Raw genomic sequence first — 22,191 nt, 5'->3', positions numbered from 1 at the left:
TTTTTATTCGCGTAAAGCCAAGCAACTTACTGTTCAGCTCTACGCAATTAAAAGTTGGAAGAAAACTTTTGATGTTTTATTCGCGTAAAGCTGACCAATTACTGAGTTAAGCATTTTTTTTTTTTTGTTCACCCAGCCTTATAAAATTTCTTAAAAACGCAAGTGGTTGTGGTATTGATATTCAGACAACAGAACTACTTGACGTCATCAAAACAGCTATTAAAAGATTTTTTTTCAAATTTTTTTATCAAACGTAACAAAAGTAAAACTAAAATAAAAAATGTGAAAAAATTTAAGACATAAATATATTACAAAAAGCCTGACATTTTAAAACTTCTGTCTGCCGGACAGAGGACAAAAGGACCGAAAAGTAGGACATGTACTTTTTTTGTTGGTCGTCTGAAAATAGATTTCTAAATAGATAAAAGCCTCCGCCTTCTTCGTAGGGAGTGAAGGTGATTTCAAAATTCGATAATATATGAAAACACCCTATTGTGTAAATTATGTTTTTTTTTTTTTTTTTCTCGCCAATCAGAAATTCATTCTTTAATTTTCTAGTCAAAGATGGACATTCATTGTTTAACCTATTTAAATTTAAATTTTGCGTAAAGTTGCTCATTTAATGCTGGCCTACAAGAGCAACCGACTAAAACAAATTCTCTAACGTAAACTTATTTTAAATTAGCTACAGGTTGATTGCACCACATCCTTTGGGGTTGTTTTAAATTATCTCTTATGATACCTGCGATATGTTTATTTATTTTGTGATCTTTTTTTAAGTGTTGTAACATCAATGTTGTATTAGTTTTGTATATTTGCACATTTCAAAAATTCTAAAAAGTTTTAAAATTTTATTTCATTAAAGTTTAAGAAAAGCGTTTAAGTTAAACGCTTTATGTTAATCATGCCATCTACAATATAGATATAGTATAAGAATTATCAGACATGAAAATTTAAACAGATTGAATCTGTGTATATATATATATAGAATATATATAGAATCTAAATATATATAGAATCTGAGATTCTATATATATTTTTATATCAGTTAATTTTCATTAAAATATTTTACTCTAAAGTATTGAATAATAAATCTATAAATGCCTAATAAATCTATAAAAAATTGTTTAACTCTTTTTATTATTAAATTAAGAAAATTAAATATTTCTATAATTATTAATAAAATGTTTAATATTTTTTGAAATGTTGTTTAGCATATTTAGCATGGCTCCCATTACTAAAATACATGCCCGTGAAATACTAGATAGTAGAGGGAATCCCACAGTTGAAGTTGACCTGACAACATCATTAGGTATATTTTCTATATATTCTATGTAATAGTATTGTATTTTCTATATTTTCTTTATATTCTATATATAAGTCTGTACACAACTGCTTATATGTGTGGCTGTGTTTATTTCTGTGAAGTTAGATTAGCACTATATTAATATTTTGACTGTATTAGTATTATTAAAATATTGACTGTAGTCCAGACAGCTGCCTAGACTTTAATATATTAGAGTACTGAAATGAGTATTTAATGTGTGATTTGTCTAGTTAAGGGTGTTTAGGAACAACAAGTTGATTTAGACTTTTAATAATCAGATGTAATGGAACAAAGTAAACTCTTTTTTTCTTCTTCACTTTAGCTTTTTAACTTGTGATATAAGCAAGCAAGATCTCTTCACAGGAATAATTAAAAATAACTTTTATGAAAACAATTTTGTTAGAAATAATAATTTAAAAGTTTACAAGTTGTTTTAGTTTCTTGATAATTGTATTAAATATGTCCTTCTGATAAATTTATATTAAATTCAAAACTTTCTTATGACTGATGAAGTATTTAGGTTGTCTTTAGATAAAAAGCAGTAAAAATAATAATCACCAGTTATAATATAACAAACATTAAAAAAATAATTCATAACTTAAAAATACACTTTAAAAAAGCTGATTCTAAGAAAAAGCTAAAATAATGTTATAAAATAATGTTTCACTTATTACTTGTGTCAATTTATATAAAATATTATTATTGAAATGCAATAATAAATTGAAAAATAATATAAAAATGAAAAATATTTATTAAAATGTAAATAAATAATGACAAAGAACTTTTTTTTATTTAGTTATATTAAATATAAATAGTTGAATTGCATTAATATAGCAGTAAAGGAACCCAATACTAATCATCCTGATAAATCTTTATGTGGTTAAAAGTTTTAAGAAACTCTAGTGAACAGGTTTTGTCTGATATTAATGTATATTGTGTCATAAGTTTAGCAATAGCAACCCAACACACATATTAAAGATTCTCTAGTAAATCTTGTGTCATAACACTAGAGATATTTGTAAAACTTGTTAAATTTCAAGAAACATTTCTTAGCATGCAAAAGTAAAATGCTAAAAAAAGTGCTAAAATGCTAAAAAAAATTTAGGTTAGTGTAAAAAGTCTTAATTTTCATGCCAATATACTTTAATTTTTTTCAAGATTATGGAGAGAGTTTTTTATGAACATATAAATAAAATGTTACATAAAAAATGATTCTTTAAGGCAAAAACAATGTGCTTTTGTCATAAACAAAAACTGTATTGGAAATATCCCTAAAATTTGAGACATAATCATGGAATTTTGTTTACCAAGGTCATTTATTTGCTATAGTTTTCACAGATTTGCAAAAGCCTTTGACAAAGTTCATCATAATTAACTTGTTTATGTAATAAAAATTTTGAAGTTTAAAGAGTGCTGCTCAACTGTATTGTTGCTTACTAAACAACAGAATATACAGTATGAAATTTTGAACAAAAAAAGTAAGTTGATTCCCCCTGACCCACACAGACACAAACACTATTCTTACCTGGTACAATAATGTACAATTTACCTGGTCTGAACAAGCATCTTGAGCTTTAAATTAAAAAGATTTTAAAAATATTGCAACTCCTTTAAAAATAGGATTGTAACTAAATGGAAAGCCCTTTTCACGAAACTTAGTTGATTTACTAAACTTAACCAAAAAAGTAGAATAATGTAATTTAATACAGACCTTGATTCCCTTATTTGAGATTAGTTTTTTTCTTTTTTGTTTAGCACAAAAGTTATTTGTGCAGCAATTAAGTATAGATATGTATTTAAATAATAAAAATCTTATCTTCAATAATAAAACTTGTGGAATTAGTATTAGTTTATCAACTGAACTTGTTTTTATGTAATTTACTTTTTAACATTTTAGTGGAGAAAATTGTTAAAAAAATACTATAAAACCTATTTTTTCAAATTTGTAACATTTTTTGGACCTTCTGTTTCTCTCCTATCAAGTGATTCAAAAAATGCTTAGCTTTCTTATTTTATTAAACTCTTTAGGTACTTTTCGTGCAGCTGTGCCTTCAGGTGCTAGTACTGGAATACATGAAGCACTAGAATTGCGTGATAAAGATCCAAAGCGATATCTAGGAAAAGGTGTCACTAAAGCAGTGGAAAATGTAAATGAGATAATTGCTCCATATTTAATTTCAAAGGTAAATTTTATTAAGTTATTTTTATTTATTTCCTTATTTTTTTTTGTTAATTTATCTCCACAAGGCCAAGAAGGCCGCTATGATCGAGGAGGCTACTTTATTTGTGGTTATAACCCTCTCTCAACTCTATAACTCTTAAACACAAATCTTGAAAAAACAAAGCCACTACACAGAGAAATAGTAAGTGACCGGGGCCCTGGCTAAAAATTAGACTTTTTTTCAGCCCCGGCTAAACTATGAGATTTAGCAGGAGTTGATAGCCAGGGCTAGAAAAAAATTTTTTAATACTTTATATATTATAATTTTATGCTTACATTTACTATTTATTAAATATTGACATATATTTATATATTTTCAAACTCTAATTTAATTCCAACAAGATTGCAAGCAACCACTATTAAGTTATGAGTTACTTTAAAATAGAGAATAAGTAAAAATACTAGGAAATGGTTAACTGAAGACTTGAAAAGTTGTAGGTTGTATATAAAAGAAAAACATGAAGGTGGCTAATAGTTATAAGGTTTTTTTTGATGTGCAAGGAAAAAAACTGGATTAATAAAAGCTTTTATAGCATGAAGGGACAGATACAGTAAAAGGATACAACTTGTTGAATAAGAAATAAGAAAGAATGAGTTTTGGTTTATCATAATAGAGATGATAGCTTGTTTGAGCATTGACCATGAATGTATTTGTAGAAGAAAGAAAGAAATACAACCTTATAACAATGGAAAAGTGGCTCAAGCTTGGCAGATAAAGCAGGTCTAATTTATTATTATTATTTTTTTTAAGTTAATTCACCTCCCCAAGCCTGAAAACGCCACTACGAGGAGGCTACTTAATTGTGGTTATAACCCTCTCTCAACTATATAACTCCAAAACATGAACCTTGACAACCAAGGCCACTGTGCAGAGAAACATGTTGAGCGTGGTACTACCAGAGACATTGTGGGGATCAAACTCAGTACCTCTCGCCTATGACGTGTGCGCTCTACCACTACACCGCTACGGCATTACATTTACAATGTGCTTTTAGACTTTGTCTGAGAGTAAGAGGGTTGTTATTCATCAATATAGGAATATCAACATTGTTTCAATTTTTTTTTTCAGTTAATAAGTTTTGTTGTCTAACAAAAATTGCAGATATCAAGTCCAGAATTTTTATCCATAAGCCACAGCAAACCTTAGGCTGTTACAGAATAGAGATCAGATTAAAAATCAGCTGCTTGTTCTAAGCAATCAAAAAGTGAAGGTTTTTTGTCAAGACAAGAGTATCAAGTTGAGTCGTCAACAAATAGAGCCACTTTAGATGTTAAATTTTCATGAAAATTGAAATTGTAGATAAGAAACAATACAGGAGCAAAGATTTAAGGGTACCTTAAGGTATCTTGCAGTATCCTTCATCATCAGACAGGACCTTTTTACGTTAGCTTTTTGGAATAATAAAAGGACATTTGTTCTTAAGAGAGATCTTCTTGTAAAAAATATGAAAAAAATTATTAATAAAGCAACTGCTCAAGTTGGTGAAAAATATGGAGTAGAATGAGGTTTGACTTAAAATTGAAGAGGAATAAAATCTTCCAAACTTTTAGTGCAGAAGGAATAAAAGCTTCTGAGGTGCAATTTATGCATACATATTATGGACATAAATATATATGTTTGCTATTTATTTAGGTGCTGGCATACAATATCCTTTCATATTTATATAAACTTTTGTATTTATATGATGTAGTATTTGCCGAAAGAGAAGATGATGATGATAATGATGATTATAAAGATCATGTTGATCATAATGTTTATAAATGCATATATATACAAAATATAACATAAATTTCGAATAAAAAAATTATACTTTAAGATGTATAAATGTTTATGCACCCTTGGTCACAAACCCAGCCCCGCCTATACTTTATCAAACCTGGCCCCAGTCAAATATCATCCCTGGTCATTCACTATGGAGAAACAAGTTGAGCGCTGTACTACCAGGGATCTGGTGGGGATTGAACTCAGAACTCCTTGCTTATTTGGCTAAAATGTTTAGTCTTATTACAGCATTAATTTTGTCTTCTTACAGTATTTTTTTAATATATCATTTATCCACTTGTTTTCGTATTATTGCATTATTTTTTCAATATTGTAGTGAGTCTTTAAAAGTAGTCTTTTCATTTTTTTTGAATCAAGACACTGTGATGCTATTTCATATTCTACAAAAAATTTATCAAAAATTTGTAATCTTTGTCTCCAAAAGAAGTTTTAAATATTGTCATACAGAGGATTATATTTACTTAGTAAAAGATATGAAAGTGCCGGCTTTCAAAGTAATTATATATATATATATATATATATATATATATATATATATATATATATATATATATATATATATATATATATATATATATATATATATATATATATATATATATATATATATATATATATATGTATATATATATATATATATATGTATATATATATATATATATATATATATATATATATATATATATATATATATATATATATATATATATATATATAGATAGATAGATAGATAGACAATAAATTGCCAACAAGGATGGTGATTTTTTGCCAACCTCAAGCACTTTTTGGTCAGCGGTTAGGTTGGCATTGCCAAATGCTGACCCTAATTCCGAGGGCTGAAAATGTAATTATTAATCCACCATTGTTCAGCCATTTCATATTTGTAATTCTTTTTTTTTTTTTTTTTCATAAACATTTTTATCCATTTTTATTCATTACACTATTAGCAAAGTACTCAATGTTATTAAAAACATTTTGAAAAAGATTATATTGATGATCTAAGAGAAATGTCAGCTGGTCACCTAGAATCAACTTTTATTAGACACAATATAAAAAAAATACAGAAATAATATAAATATATAGATTTTATAAATTATTTAAAAACTTTGGCATATAAATTTGCCAAATGGTCACACACGAGTAGTGTATGATTGAGGGGAAAATGAAGTACATTATTAGAATAGATAATTATTTTTCAAAAAAAAGCCTATTTTGACAGGTGTCAAGACAAAAATAAAGTTTAATAGAAGATTAAAAAATCTACTAATATAATGACAAAAATAAGACAGACATAGCACCAAAACAATAATTGTATAATTAAAAAAAATAGAAAATAAATAAATCTATGAACACTTAAAAGGAGCAAAAATTAACAACAAATGTATCACTAAGCAAAAAACTTACTAAATAAAATATTGACTACAAAATAAAAAGTATGCATACAACAATGTGAGGCCTAAGAATGAAAAAAAAAAGCATTAATGCTATTGTGTAAACATAAATTGTGTAGTGGTTAAGTAATAAACATCTCCTCAGAGTACCATCTATTATTTCAGCATTTGAATGAGAATCGGCACTAATAACTAGTATAAATATTCAGATAAACATCATCACCATTTATACTTAACCCCACACTTACTCCTATCCATACTGCAATAAAAAAAGACTCACAACAAACAGCCAAAACCTAACCAAACTCAAATTTGTTAAGCTTAAATATTTTTTTGATGAAATGATATTGAAGTGTAGATTCACTATAAAATATAAATGAAAATAGATACCTCATTCGAATTATGTTAACCAATCAAAAGTGTAGGAAAATAAACAACCCACATAACCTTAAGTCATTGCAAAAAATAAATAATATATAATAGTGGAAAAGCCATTGCAAACTATAAAAAATGTTACCCACAAAAATATTAAGATATAAACATGTAGTAAAGGATATAAAAACTCTTTAGATTTGAACATGAAGTAAAAGATATATATAAAAACTATATATATATATATATATATATATATATATATATATATATATATATATATATATATATATATATATATATATATATATATATATATATATATATATATATATATATATATATATATATATATATATATATAACTTATATAAATAATAAATGATATAAAAACTCTTTAGATTATGATAAAAAACAAAAAATTATGTGTGAAATTAAAAAAAAGTTGATTAAAGAGTGTGAAATAATATTGCTGAAAAATTCCTTGATAATCGTAATAATATGAAAACAAGCCTAAAAATGATATATTAAAAAAATCACTGTAAGAAGACTAACTAAATACTGTAAGAAGACTAAACAAATTTAAGCCTAATGGGTGGTTAATAAGTTTTTGTGTGATATCACAATGATATAAGGCGTAATATAAAAATGATGTAAATAGCGGAAAAAGTTTTCTTTACAGTCCGAATTAACATTATTTTGGGACCATAAACAACATGATGAAACATACATAAACAAATCAGATTGACAAAAACGCTTGTTTAAACAAAATCGTAATAGAGGAAAAATATATATTTATTTAAAACCTAAAATCAAAACTCAAACCTACACAATTGCCACATATATACAACATACATATCTATATATACAACAAGCATGCAAAACGATGTAACAGGCTGTATTTATATGTGTATAGTGTAATGTGTATAGTCTGTGCTGTTCATGTTGTTCAGTAAAGTCTTGTGTTGTTAGTGACAAGTGTAAAACATTTATCTCTGAACTTGTCTATTATATAGATATATAGATATTTTAAATTACATTGTTTATAAATATTATAAATTATAGCATAAAATGTTTAAAAAACCTATATATACTTTAAAGTATAAATATTGAATATTTACATATTAACTTTTATGTTCAATTTCTTTTAAATCTCATTTAAAAGTTAAAGTTAATTATGATTTAATTAATTACTTAATAGTTTAGTAAACATCACTTTTATGATGATCTTGACAAAAGAAAATAGTTTTATAATTTAAACAAAATTTTAAAAATTTTGCACACAAAATGGCTGTTAATGGTCAACGACCACCAAAAATGAATTTTTTCCTGGTCAAGGATGAATAGTTAAAAAAATCTGATTTAAAAATGATAATATTTTACAAACAACCAGGATGTATTTCAAAAATACTAAACATTCGTAACATCTCAAATATTTTAGACTGAAATTATTTTGAAAAAGCGTCATTTTTGTGAAAAATTTTTTTTATTGTTTATGATAAGCTACTTTTAATACATTATGTTGAAGCATATTATATATGATAACTATATTTATGTAAAATATATCTTCATATTTTACACATCTTTAGTTTCACTTGATAGTAAAATCAATGGTTGCCTATACTATATTTAAGTTCTTATTTTAATATTTTCTGATGTTAATTAAAATCTTCTTTGAACTGTTTTTTGTTTGTTTTTTCTGAATTTTTTCATTAAACTTTTTTTTATTTAATCTTTAAAAAAAAACCTTTAAATTTTGACACTATTTAATAAGTCATTGCATTGAATTAAACTATAGTTATCATAAGCACATTTTTTTTTATCAAGTTATCAAATAAAGATTAGCATATTATTGTGGGATTTTATAAAATCTTTACAAGTCTTCTAGTATGTAATAGATATAAATAATTTAAGATAATATAGTGAATTATGGCTGTACACTTGGACTTTTGGATGGTTGCCAGAAGAGCAAATTAAAATAACCAGTTCATTAATTAAGGTCACTCGCCAACTTTTTGAGTTGCCTGCCACTATTTTTTATAAAAAGTTTCGCATTTTAGTCATTTCTTGCATATTCTAGTCAATTTTCATTATAAGGCTAAGTGTAGACTAGTAATAATTTGCGTAAATAAAAGTAATATCATAACCTATTGATAATAATTACTTTTCTACCTTTGTATTAAGCACATGCTGATATATACGCCATTAGGTTTTTCACTTAAATTGAGTGCTTATTTTATCAAAAAAGTACTCTTTTTTACAACAAAGTTTTGAAAATATAAAAAACTAATTTACAAATATTGTAAACCCTTTGTTTTTAATGTGTTGTAATTATTAAGATTATTATTTGTTACAGGAGCTTAAAACTATTGCTATTTTAAAAATTATTTTATACATTTGTGAAAATAAATCTCTTAAACAAAAGCACTTCTTCCTTTTTATATTAAAAAAAAAAAGTTGTTAATTAGCTTTCACATATAATCTATAATAATCTATGATGAAAAGAATGTGTTTTGCGTAATAAATGACAGACAAAAAGAAAAAAAGTTCTTTAATAAAAATTGCAAAACTATTTTACATTCATTTGAAACTAAGTTTTACATTCAACATTTTACTATTTTACAATCCTCCAAAACTAAATTACTTTTTTTATATCATATTTAATTTTAAGTCTTAAAAATTTCTTTTGTTTTTATAAAATAGTTTGTTTCTTTAAAAAATTTTCAGTTAAATGCTTTTTCGACCTAATATTTTTTTTAATAAACATCACCTTAATGATTTTAAAAGGTAATTTATTCATTTCTAAAAAAAAGTTTTTTTTGCCTAGCTGAACATTTTCAGCATTTACATTTTATAAAAAAGTTTTCACTTAACTAAAAGCTTTTGACATTTATGAAAAATGCCTGTCAAAGTACATCTTTTTTTTAAATTTAGTTCTATTACTTTATCTCTAAATCCTTACATAAAATTTGGGAAAAAATAAAATAGTATTTTTGTTTAAATGATAAAACTTTTTAGTTTTTATGTAGAATTTTGTTAAATACGTTTAAACACTTGTACAATTTTCTTATGTTCTAATTTAATAATAGAAAATGCAGAAAACTTTGACACAATAGAGTCTTCTTCCCTCAGGGGCTCACTGCTCGTGTGTGGCCATTCGGCAAATTTTATATATGTCAGAATTATTATGGAAAAAATTAGTATGCCAGACATTAAAGCCATTATGCTAGACACAAAAGCCCTTGATATGTCAAGAATAATACTCCCTGCCTTTTTTTTGTTGTTGTTGCAAAAACGAACCAATCTACTATAGCAGCTATAAAGTCAGCAGTATTATTAGCAAAGTATTGCTTTATTAGCAAGGCCTTGCCAATAAAAGCAAGAGGACTAATTGGGCATTAGTTAAATGGATCAGCTTTCAAAATACAGTTTTATTATAATCTTAGTTAGTTTTCTTTTTTTATAAAATTTTTGAGTTTAAAAAAAAAAAAAAATTAGAACTACTGATAAAAGTTAATAGTCAGGGGTCCAGGGTGATGTGCAAGGAAAAAAACTCAATAAATAAAAAATTTTACAGCATGAAGAGACAGGTACAGTAAAAGGATGTGACTTTACTGAATGATAAGTCAAGCAACAATGAGTTTTGGTTGATTGAACTTTAGATTTTAATTTGTTTTAGCAGAACCATGATAGTATTTGTAGGAAAAAGAGATGCAACCTTGCAACGATGGTAGAGTGGCTCAAGTTTTGCAGATAAAACAGTCTCAACTACTTTAACATTGTGCTTTCCGACCTCGTCTTACAGTGAGAAGATTGTTGTTCGTTAATATAGGAATGTCAATAATGTTGTGGTACTTGTTTACAGTAAATAACTGAGTGTTTTGAATTTAAAACTACAAGCCACTGCAAATCCAAATTGTTACAGAAAAGTGATCAGCATAAAGGCTGCTTGTTCTAAACAATCAAAAAGTGAAGACTTTTTATCAAGCAAGAGTATTAAGTTAAGTTGTCAGCAAATAGAGCCGCTTTAGATGTAAGATGTCAGAAAGATCATTATTGTACATAAGAAACAATACAGGAGCATAGATATAACATTGCGGTTGTAACCATTCTCATTTTCAGTAACCCTTAGAGTTACCTTCTTCATTTCCAGTAACCTTTAAAGTAACTCTTCTTCATTTCCAGAAACCTTTAAAGTTACTGAAAACAAAGATGAGTGGAGGTTTTTGAGAATGACTTGAATACTGTGGCTAGAAAGAAATGATTTAATAATCTCAAAACCTTAATATAAAAAAAACTAGTAATAGAGAGAAGACTAATCGCAGTATAGTTAAGGAGGTGTGCTTTCTCGAGTTTTTAAAATTGGAACCACTTAATTAGCACTTATTAAAAGTTTAGGGAGAATTAAAGAGAGTTAAGTTTCTTGAACCAAAAGCCATGGACGAGTTTAATTAAGAATTGGCTTAAGCATCAGAAGTTGAAGTAATGTCTAACAAAATGTCTATGATGTCTAACAATAAGTTAATTTGTTTAACTGGAATGGAAGGAAGAATATGATCATCAGATTTAATAGTCAAATTGGAGGAAATGTTCTTTGCAAATAACTCTGCTTTATTTTGGGGAGAAGTAATAAGATCACACCCATGAGTTAGAGATGGAATATTAGACTTTCTTTAGTTAATGACGCTGTTGAAGATTTTCCAAATCTCTTGAATCATTTAAGATAAAATACAAAATTTAGTAAACTGAGAATAATGTTGTAGTTAGGATCAGACAAGCCCTTTTTACATTGACTCCTATAATAATAAAATAATAAATAAAAGGCATTTGTTCTCAAGAGAGATGTTCTTGTAAAAAGTATTTAAAAAAAATGGTTATAGTTTAATATAGCAACTGCAGGCTAACAGTAACAGTATCGAAAACAGTCAAACTGATTAATCTCGAAAAGCGACTTTCTGAAATTACATCGAAATTGAGAATAACATCAAAATTGTAAAAAAAGGAATAGTATCGAAAATCCGAAAAACAGAATAATCTCGAAATTGTGAAAAAAGGAATAATATCGAAAAGGAACTTTTTGGAATAATATCGAAAAAAAGAATACATTGAAGTTGTTAAAAATGGAAAAGTATCGAAAATCCGAAAAGCAGAATAATCTTGAAATAGCTCAAATGAGAATAATATCGAAAAGGAACTTACCGAATAATATCGAAATTGTGAAAAAAGGAATAGTATCGAAAATTTAAAAAACAGAATTATATCGAAATTGTGAAAAAAGGAACAATATCGAAAAGGGACTTTCCGGAACAATATCGATATTGTGACAAACGGAATAAAATCGAAAAGGGACTTCCGGAATACTATTGAAAATGTGAAAAAAGGAATAGATTCAAAAATTCCAAAAGCAAAATAAATAGAAAGGCCAGTTTTTTGCGGTTGTGAATTGAAGAGTAGTAATTATACTGTATAATTGTATAATTTATAAAATTAAAGTTCGATTAGTAGAACAAAAAATATTGAATGTTGTGTTGTTGGCTATTTATAAAACGATTTAAAACAAGATGTATTGATTTATTTACAGCTAATGTCAACAAACCATAAAAAGTTTAAAGGATAAAGTTATTTGTAAATATTCAAAACTATATGCCAACTAAGTCATCTGTTATATGTGCCCAAAAGTTTCAAAAAGAAAGTACTAAAGGATTTTTTACTTGAAATTTTATGATATAAAACTTCTTTATTGGTACAAAACTCCTTATTACAATTCAAGCAGATCAAGCTAAAAGACCCTGATTAATAAAACAATTAGAGCTAATTAAAAACCCTGATTAATAAAGCAAGAAGAGCATACTAAAAGATCTTTTTTAATAAAAGATTATAAGCAATACCCACTCTTCCTCCAATTGTCATGGAAAAATTACTATTACAAGTAGTCATCTGGTCATTCTGTTTCAGAATGTTTAACATTGTAAATACTAAAAAATTATTGAGCACAAAATTTTAAATACATTGCTGCTCGATATGTAGCTACCAAATGTTAAAAATTAATTATATTGTATTTTACAAGATGCTATTTAATAAAATTTTCATACTAGAAGTTATTGAGGTTATTATACAAGTTGCTGAGAGCCTATATGAAGTTTTTTTTACAAGAGTTGTCTGTTATCTTTACATAATGTTTTGTAATAGTCATAAAAATGCCCTACATCGGGGATAGTGCAAATCCGCGTAACGAGCATTGACTACTATATTTGGAGATTAATAATTTTAACAACAAATATCTATTGTTGACATTACAAAAAACATGAATAATACTCTTTATACTAAAATGAAACCAAAATCTGTTGAAATAAAAAAAAATTTAAATTTTAAACTTTTCCAGTAAAAAAAATGTACTGTAGATACTCGGTCTTATCCAATGCTAGTTACGCAGTTTTGCACTATCCCCGAAGATATGTACGTTTGAACACTTTCCTACTTAATTACAAAATCATGCAGAATCTTTTTGGTTTGGTTTTTGAAGAGCTTAAAAAAAAATAAAGTAGAAATCACAAAATACTAATATGTATGCATTATTTTAGTGTGTACTTTCATGCAATCATTTAAAGCATACATTATAACACCGTTAAAAATTATTTCGAAAAATTTTCCCTTGCTTTCTTTATCGAAAACACATTCTGGTAGTAATGACACAATATAATATGCATATCATTACTCCAAATTGGCCCAAAATGTTGCAAAATATCTGTTTAATATTTAATGAGATTTATTTACAGAAATATACAGAATACTCTGAGCTTTGAACTAAAAAAACTTATGTCTGAACTATTCAAAAAGGGTATATGATAGAAAATTGTTAAGAACATTCATTAAATAATAGGAACATTCCGTCGATAATAAAAACTGCCTCAGTTGTAAAAATTTATAGTAATTTATTGAGAAATGAAACCATTAAAACTGTGACTATCTTTTAAAATTACTTGCATGATTTTGCAATCATGCAAGTATTTTTAAAAGATTTAATAGATTGCTATCAGAAGATAAAAATAAACTCCAATAAAATAAATCCATAAAATAAACTTTAAAAAAGTTTATTTTATGGATTTGTTGATTTACTTTAAACTATAAACGATAAGCGATAAACTGTCCAGACTTCCCCCATTTGAGTATACTATGTTCAAAGATGATGTTACAGTTAAATAGGCAAGTATTTTAACAGCAGATTTATATAAAATCTTAAAACTTGCAAATAAAGTGTTGAATCCAGGAAAATTTAAATAAAATGATAAAAACCTAAATTTTAAACAGCTATATTGTGCATTGAGGATAAAAATCTAACACAAATCTGTGTGCTCCTTTGCAGTTGTGAAATAATACTTCTTATTTAAAGGTCTTTTGAGTTATGATTATAACTGTGTCGATAATTTAGGTCGGTATCAATAGATGAGTGGCATTAATTTTTGGTTGCTTAAAAGATGTTTTGTTGTGAGTTACCAAATTTTTATTTAAAAAATGACGATTTTAAATAAATTAACAATTTAATATATAAATTCAACAAATTTTTGACTCCAGTTATCCACTTTAAAAATTTACCTATAAGAAGTAGTAGAGAAGTCATCTTCCATATCACAGGTTAAAAGGAAAAAGTTCACAAATGGTTAGTAAATGTTAACAGATAAACAATATATTAACAATTTATGTTTGTAAATCTTTTTCAATTTTAGACTTTACTTTTAATGTTATTATCAATACTGATTTGTCATTCTGAACAACTGCTCAGTTTGTTTTGAATTTAGTTTGCGTAATAAAAACTTACTTTGTCCCGAGCATGTGATACATAGATGAGAGTTAAGGACTGAAAAGGAAATAGAAGGGGCAGTGACCACATACTCATTTCAAAAATAAAAGATAAACACCACGGGGGTTCAATCTCGAAGCCATTTGCCTAGAACTAAAGGCATTAGATAATCGAGCTTCAACAAGTGTTTCGGAATAATTGTGCTAATAACACAAAAATATTCAGTAATAATACTAGGAGAGACTATTTTATAAAAATAGAAAAGAATTTGATTAACATATTGCGCTCTAAGCATTGTACTTTCGCTGAAAAAAAAAAAAATAAAACATGTAAGGTTACAGATAATAGTGAGAGTCACTGTGTACTTTGTGTGCACAAGCGTGTTAGGGCAAATTTTTGCTTTTAATATTTTTTTTAGGTTAAAACTAAGAAGAAAAATTTTTCACATTTGGGGCCAGGAACCATGACATCAAACTTAGTAGAGTCAGCAAAAAAAAAATTAGGAAACTAAATAAAAACCTATATAATCAGAAAGAGCTCGTCAAGCGGAAAAAAAATATGCAAACCATATGCTGAAAATGTTTCCTTCCCAAGTATAACATTTTATAGATTATATAAAACACAGACCCAGATTTTACAGACCAGCGCAAAAAAGCTACAAAAATGGTTCTTTCATCCTAAATTGGCCATATGTTTATGATTCATTTTGTTTGAAGAGTTGTTGTTGATATGAGTTTTCTATTAAAAGCAATTAGATAATAAATATATGTATAAAAAAATTTGAAAAATATTTTAGTTTGATTATTCGTGATAAATGTTCATTGACAAATGTTTTACAAAACTTCTCTCAAAATGCAAAAACTTTTTTTGTTTAATTTTAGTTCTATGAAGTATGTTTGCATATTTTGACGTTTGTTCACCTATTTGTTTTTATGTCAGCCTATTTAATTTATCAAAGATAGTTAAAATCTCGCAACCTTGAATAAAATACAGTTTTCAGTAACTACTTTTAAATTACTCTCGGTATCAATATTAGAAGTAACAAAATTATCTATTCTGGTCCGAACTTCATTCATACGTAGGGGGTGTTGTTTTAATGAGCTTTTCAAATAAAGTTTATTTATAGACTGCTTCGAATCAGTCAGGAATCAGTCAAAGCACATGAATATTCATGTGCTTTCCAAATAAAAATTTTAATTTAATGCTGTATGTCCGCATGTATCAGCTTTTGTAAGAACTGTGTCATCTTCACTAATTTTTATATATTTGCTAATGGTTTTCAAAAAGTCAAATACAGCATGGTGTTTACTAGGTTTGAAATTGTAATTATTGCATAAGTCTTTATTTGCTCTCGCTATTGCATGCACTGTGTTTGTAAATCTATAGCAGTATATGTAACTAAAATCTATGCAACCATGGTGTAGTGGTCAAGCATTTTTTATAGTAGGCAAAAATACTCATGGCACTTTTTTTCTTATTTTTTTACCTACTCACCCTCGCCCTGGCTGGAAGCTGTTCAATTGGAGGAGTAACTTGATACAAACTTATGTTTTTATATGTTGATGTTTTCAAGTTTTATCAACTTGTCGTAAAAAACCTTAATAGAAAAAAAAAAACAATTTTTATAAATAGTTGATACATAACTTTGTCGATACATAATTATTGACTTGTCTATTACTTTTAGTAGGTTTCATAGTACAATAAAAAGCCGATAATTCAAATAACTAGCGACTAAAACTTATTTTGAATTTCTGTTGGACCCTTGTTTATTAATTATACTCCCGATTATTCAAACATTTCTCAACTTGAACTATTCTTTTGGTCCCCTGTAGGTTCAAGTTATCGGAAATTTCTTTTACAGTACTTTATGATATATTGTCAACATTATTGTCAAATTTTATCTTTGTTTAATACCAATGACGTTTGAAGATCAAAATTTCTAATTTTCCTTTTCTTGCAAATTTTTGAATGAAAAATTGACATGAAATATTTTATTAAAAAACTTTAAGGCGAAAGTATGAGTTAGTGAAAACTTGTTCAGATTGTCGAAATGTAAACCTAATTATATTTTTGTATATATGGCTTTTATATCACATATACATAGTTATTATATAACTTTTAAAATTCACTTCACTGGTAGTGTCATTAGCTCCAATGATGCTGTTAGAAGTTTTGTTAAGTTTTCTTAAATTAAATTTGTTTTAAGTTTAATTAAGTTTTAATAATTAAATTAAGTTTTATTAATTAAATTTGTCAAAAATAACCAAGTTCTGAAGCCAGAGTTACTAAAACCCGGGTACTCAAAAATTTTAACCAGAAAGACAGATGATAAACAACATTGTTTGTAACTGCATCACTTGGATTTCATATACCATTTAAACGGATAAAAAATGCATTTGTGTAAACTAACGAAATTACGTTATTGAATGTTTTTATCCCAGGCGGAGTAAAAGTAATTGGAAATAATTTAATACCGTTTTTAAATAATAAATTTATTCTAATAAATTTAAACAATTGTGTGTCATTCTAGTGTTCAAAATGTAATAAAGGGGAAACTTTTACTGAATCATTGAAAAGGTTCAATTATGGATGATATTGGTCCTCGGCAAGTGGGACAATGAGATGTGTTGCTTTTCTGGACTTGTTGAATGCATGGCTGACAAAATAAAAAATGTCTGCAAGGCATTACCAATGCATTTTGTTCATTGACGGTGCAAACAATGCACTTTGGTGACTCTGTTGAAGTGGAAGTTGGCAAAGGAAGACTCTCACCAAGCTCGCCCATTAAGTTTTCATCCAAAGCACTAAATTATTTAAATACTTCAAATACAATTTTCCATATTTCAATTGAAAAAGACAGATTATCAAATAAGGTTAAGTTAATTAGTTTGGTAAAAAGGTTAAAGAAGGTTGATAAATAAGAAGTGTTATACAAAAACTTGGATAATTATCTTACATAGCTTTGAAGTTTTGAAAAAGATATGATACTGTTGATAGGAATCTCTCAGTTGTCCAAACTCCGTCTCGAAGGTTTTTCTCAAAACAACACATTTTTTTAATTGCACTATAGTCGTGTTGGTCTCGGCGAACTGGCTGATTGAAGCAAGCTGTTGAAGCTCTTGAATTGTATGCACTATTACATGCTGATTAAGCAATTCCATAAACTTCTAAAATCCTCTATGCCGATTACCCATGTTTGTTTTTAGACGTCTATTGAGACCTTCTGCATTGTTATTGGTTTTGTGATTCAAGCCATAAACACAATGCAATCTCAATAATTCGAGATCCCGAAGCAACCAAGATCTTGTTTGCAGGAAGGAGACAAAGTGCCATAATTTTTCATGCCCACTTCTTTACTTGAATTTGGTGGCGGTATTCCCTCTGAAGACCAAGAATTGCTAATTGCTTGGTGATTGCATTTTCAAAATGAAACCTAAAGATAAGGATTTAAAGGAGATCATTAATTAATAACACTCTATGAGAAACATTGATAACTTGGAAACTGGGACAAAATAATAACAAATTAATAACTTATACCTGCAACCATTCACCAAGCTTTCACTCCAAGTTGTTCTTAGAGCATTCTGTACTCCTTGTTCAAAATCCGACATAATGGTGGCTGGAGAGAAATCTAAAACTTCTTTAATTTTGGAAAAAACGAGCTTATATAGAGCTTCGGATTTGGATGTCATTAAAGCACATACAGCTGGAACAGATGTGCCCCAAAGGTGAGGGTTATCAGGATCAAAATTCACCTGATCCTCATCTGGAATTGGATCTTCAAGCACTGCTGAATACTCAACAGAAAATATCAAGAGCTGATACCACTTGCTTTCCTCCATGCGTGGTGTCATGCTGGAAGCACAATAAATGTAACTATAACTTACAACTGTAAATAAAAGTGTTCTACCTAACGTTTTTAGTATACCAAATTTTTCGTCTTGGGGCTGTCAATTAATTACATCAACAAATAGAGGGGGTTCTGAACTTTTTTGACAATTGTTGACAAAGGTGAGGGGAGGAGGTCAAATAAAGTTGGTGTCAACTATTTTACTTTACTATATTTAATTTCATTACTCAAAAAAAGAGGGGTCTGGGTGGGGGGTGTCTCTGGAAATTTGACAAATTGTTTACAAGGGGGAGGGGGAAGGTAAAAATTGCTAAAAGTTTGTTGACGTAAATAATGGACAGCCCCCTAGATAATTTTTTCTTTGAAAAAGTAAAATGCTTCCATATAAATACCTGAATGTTCCATCAACAAAACACACTTTGGGTGATTTTGCCTTGTTAATGACTAACATATGCCCAAACAGCAATGCTATGTTGTCCTGTTCTGCAACTGATCCCAAGAAAATGTCTCCATAGCGATGACATTTTTTGTCATTCAGAACTTCAGCAGCTTCTTTTGGTGATTTTGGGTTCGAGGACTCATTTAGCCTTCTCCTTTTCTGAAGATTTGGGATAATTTGAGGAAAACTAACAGATTCAGAAACAACTGCAGGAAACTCACTCACAGTGTTTTGAAAAATTGAGCACAGGTCTTCAGATGTTGCTTCTGCTTTTTTCTTCATGGTAATTTTAGCAAGCAGCACTTCAAAATCTGTTTCTCTTGAGCTGCAACTGTGAACAGTTGTAACCTGAAGTTTATCTTTATGAATAAAAGCTCTGCCTTTGCAGTTCATTCTTGTGAAAAAACGGCACTTAAGATGCAGTTTATCTATATAAAATTTATCTTTAGTGTATCCAAAATCACCAGACCAAAAAACTTTTGAATTTTTTCTTTCTCCTTCAGTTTCACTATAATTTTTTGAAAAGTTCTTTAACGACATTTTGGAATATTAAGTTTCTTAAAATTTTCTTAAATTTCAAGTTTAAAATTGAATTGAATTTCATTGCACGTGCAAATTAAACTGTTTATTGTGCGTGCAAATTAAACTGTTCATTTAAACTGCTGTTCTCTGTTGTAGATAACTAACTTCGTGTAAAGTTAATGCGATATTTAGTTGAAAAGTTAGGAAATATTCATCGAACTCTTAAATAAGTTTCTTATTGAAAAGTGACTTTGTATTAAAAGTTTCTTAAGATTTTTAACTAGTAATAGTTTTTCATACAAAAAAAAAAGAAAAAAAAGTGTGATCAGAAAATCACATTTTCGATTTTAATCATCTTATTCCGTTTTTATTGTTTTCGATATTGTTCCGCATTTGTGAATTGCGATACAAAAACGTTTCGATATTAATCTGAAGATCACTTTTTCGATGTTAGTCATTAAAATGGGTTTCGGTCAGTTATTTTTCGATATTAATCATTTTTTCGATCAGTTAATTTTCGATACTATTCCGCTTTCCCCAACTGCACAAGAAGGTTAAAAATCTGGAGTTGTAAGCTTAAAACTGACAAGAAGAAATAAGAGCTTAAATACCTGTGTGGATCCAGGTGGTTATGCAAGAGGCATATTTATACATACATAATATGAATATATATAGATATAAACCTGTGTTTGCTATTTATTTTGATGCTAGCATACATTTTTTTAACATATTTACATAAACAGTCTCAAAACCGAGCCTAGTCAAATTTCAATGTTTTTGTGTATTGTAAAATTCGGGGGTAGTAAATTACAGAAGTCTTTTTAAATTAAAATGTTCTATGTACAAAATTGTTCTTCAGAACTCTTTTGTAAGAGTTTTGTAGAAAATTTTTCAAAACTCTGGAAATAGCTCTGATCCATTTAACTAATGCCCAATTAGTCTTCTAGCTATTATTAGCAAGGTCTTGCTAATAATACTGCTGACTTTATAGCTGCTATAGCAGATTGGTTCGTTTTTGCAACAACAACAACAACAAAGGCAGGGGGCAGGGAGTATTATTCTTGACGTATCAAAGGCTTTTGTGTCTAGCATAATGGCTTTAATGTCTGGCATACCAATTTTTCCATAAGTTCTCTTTATATAGTGAATACAATAAAGTTTTTAAAGTTGTTTAATCATTTCTTTTTAATCACAGTATTTCCCAATTATTTTTCAATTTTAATAACTTCTGGGATACTGCCATATTCTAACTTATGTCCAGTATTGTTTTGCATTTGTCTCAATGATCTGTTTGATAATCTTACCTCAAAATGCTAACATTTAACACAAAAATCTCAGTTTACTTTTAATGGTTATTGTAATGTTGTATATTGATAAATGGACTCTTACTGAGTCTTTTACATGATCATTCACTACTGACCTTTCAAGGATATAGTTACTGACCTTTCAAGGATATAGTTGTACTATGTTTAACTTTTAAGCTTGAGCCATTGCATTTTTGCTGTAAAGTTGTATCTCTTTCATTTTTCTTCTACGAATACTATCATGACCACTGCTCAAGTGAACTTTCATCATTTGTTCCATCAACCATAACTCTGGTGTGACTGTTAGTGTTTTTTTATGTGTAAAAAACTTATGTCAAGTTTTTTTTTTCCTTAAATATTTTTAAATTTTCACTTGTTTTTACGCTTTCTTCACTCCTACAATTAACAGTTTTTATTTTATTTTTTTTTAACTTTTTAATTTTTATTTTTTTTGTGAAAATATCCTAACCTGCGGGTTAGGATATTTTGCACAAAAATCTAGTCACACCTAATATTATATTGTTACTCTGCATTCAGTCATGGCTGGGTCACAATGTTTCAGTTTTGAAGGGGCAAAAAAATTAGATTAAGTATTTATTGCTTATGATAAAGCTTACAGCTTAGTTTTTTTATTGTCAAAAAAAAGTGTAAATGATCTTTTGGATATGTATGTAGAGATTTTACAGTTTTATCACACTCTCCTACTACATTAAATTAAATTTGGTAACTTTCATCTGCTACACCATTTTCAATTTATAAATTTTTTTAAATCTGGTCAAGTATACAAATAAGACAATTATACTTATATTGTGTCAAGTATACAAATAAGACAATTTAAAAAAATATTTACTGGTCATGCTTAATTGATGAAATAAATTAGGTAATAGTAATATTCCATCATTTGAAAAATAAATCTAATAATTGGTAACAGTAACATAACAGTAAGACATTTCCTAATAAATATATAGAGAATTTGTTGCTGTTATGTTTACAGTTTTCAATTATTATTATTGCTAATTGATATATTGTTTTATATTGTGAATGGAGTTCAATAAAAGCATTTTAATGGACTAAATCCTTGTTAATTTAATATAGACTATCTTTTAGTTTAGTAGGTTTTTTTTTTAGTTTTACAATTTAGTTACTTAGTCATTAAATTACCTTGTTAGAGGTAATTTCTAAGA

At 27.6% G+C, this 22,191-nt stretch overlaps 2 protein-coding genes across 6 annotated transcripts in view; one reads left to right on the top strand and one right to left on the bottom strand.

The window, feature by feature from the left end:
- The first annotated feature begins 254 nt into the window (after positions 1 to 254).
- The window catches only part of LOC100215404 (alpha-enolase), a 35,034-nt gene continuing 13,097 nt past the window's right edge, over positions 255 to 22,191 (top strand). Inside the window, exons 1-3 of one of the 5 annotated variants that reach the window (XM_065819310.1) lie at positions 255 to 370; positions 1,215 to 1,312; positions 3,356 to 3,510. In XM_065819310.1, coding sequence (XP_065675382.1) covers positions 1,225 to 1,312; positions 3,356 to 3,510 — 243 coding nt within the window. In that variant the 5' untranslated portion in view covers positions 255 to 370; positions 1,215 to 1,224. Of the gene's footprint in view, positions 371 to 402; positions 497 to 621; positions 716 to 1,203; positions 1,313 to 3,355; positions 3,511 to 22,191 lie in introns of those variants that run through there. The other 4 variants (XM_065819313.1, XM_065819311.1, XM_065819312.1 and 1 more) reach the window with 4 other exon arrangements.
- On the bottom strand, positions 18,217 to 18,748 carry LOC136091553 (uncharacterized). Its single transcript, XM_065819230.1, has 2 exons — positions 18,430 to 18,748; positions 18,217 to 18,325 (listed from the first exon to the last, which is right to left on the bottom strand). The coding sequence occupies exons 1-2, from the start codon at positions 18,744 to 18,746 to the stop codon at positions 18,232 to 18,234; spliced, it is 411 nt and encodes a 136-aa protein (XP_065675302.1). The 5' UTR covers positions 18,747 to 18,748; the 3' UTR covers positions 18,217 to 18,231.

The sequence above is a fragment of the Hydra vulgaris genome, chromosome 15 (assembly GCF_038396675.1).
Source record: "Hydra vulgaris chromosome 15, alternate assembly HydraT2T_AEP".
NCBI classification, from domain to species: Eukaryota; Metazoa; Cnidaria; class Hydrozoa; order Anthoathecata; family Hydridae; genus Hydra; species Hydra vulgaris.
This window is presented reverse-complemented; position numbering and strand designations above follow the sequence as displayed.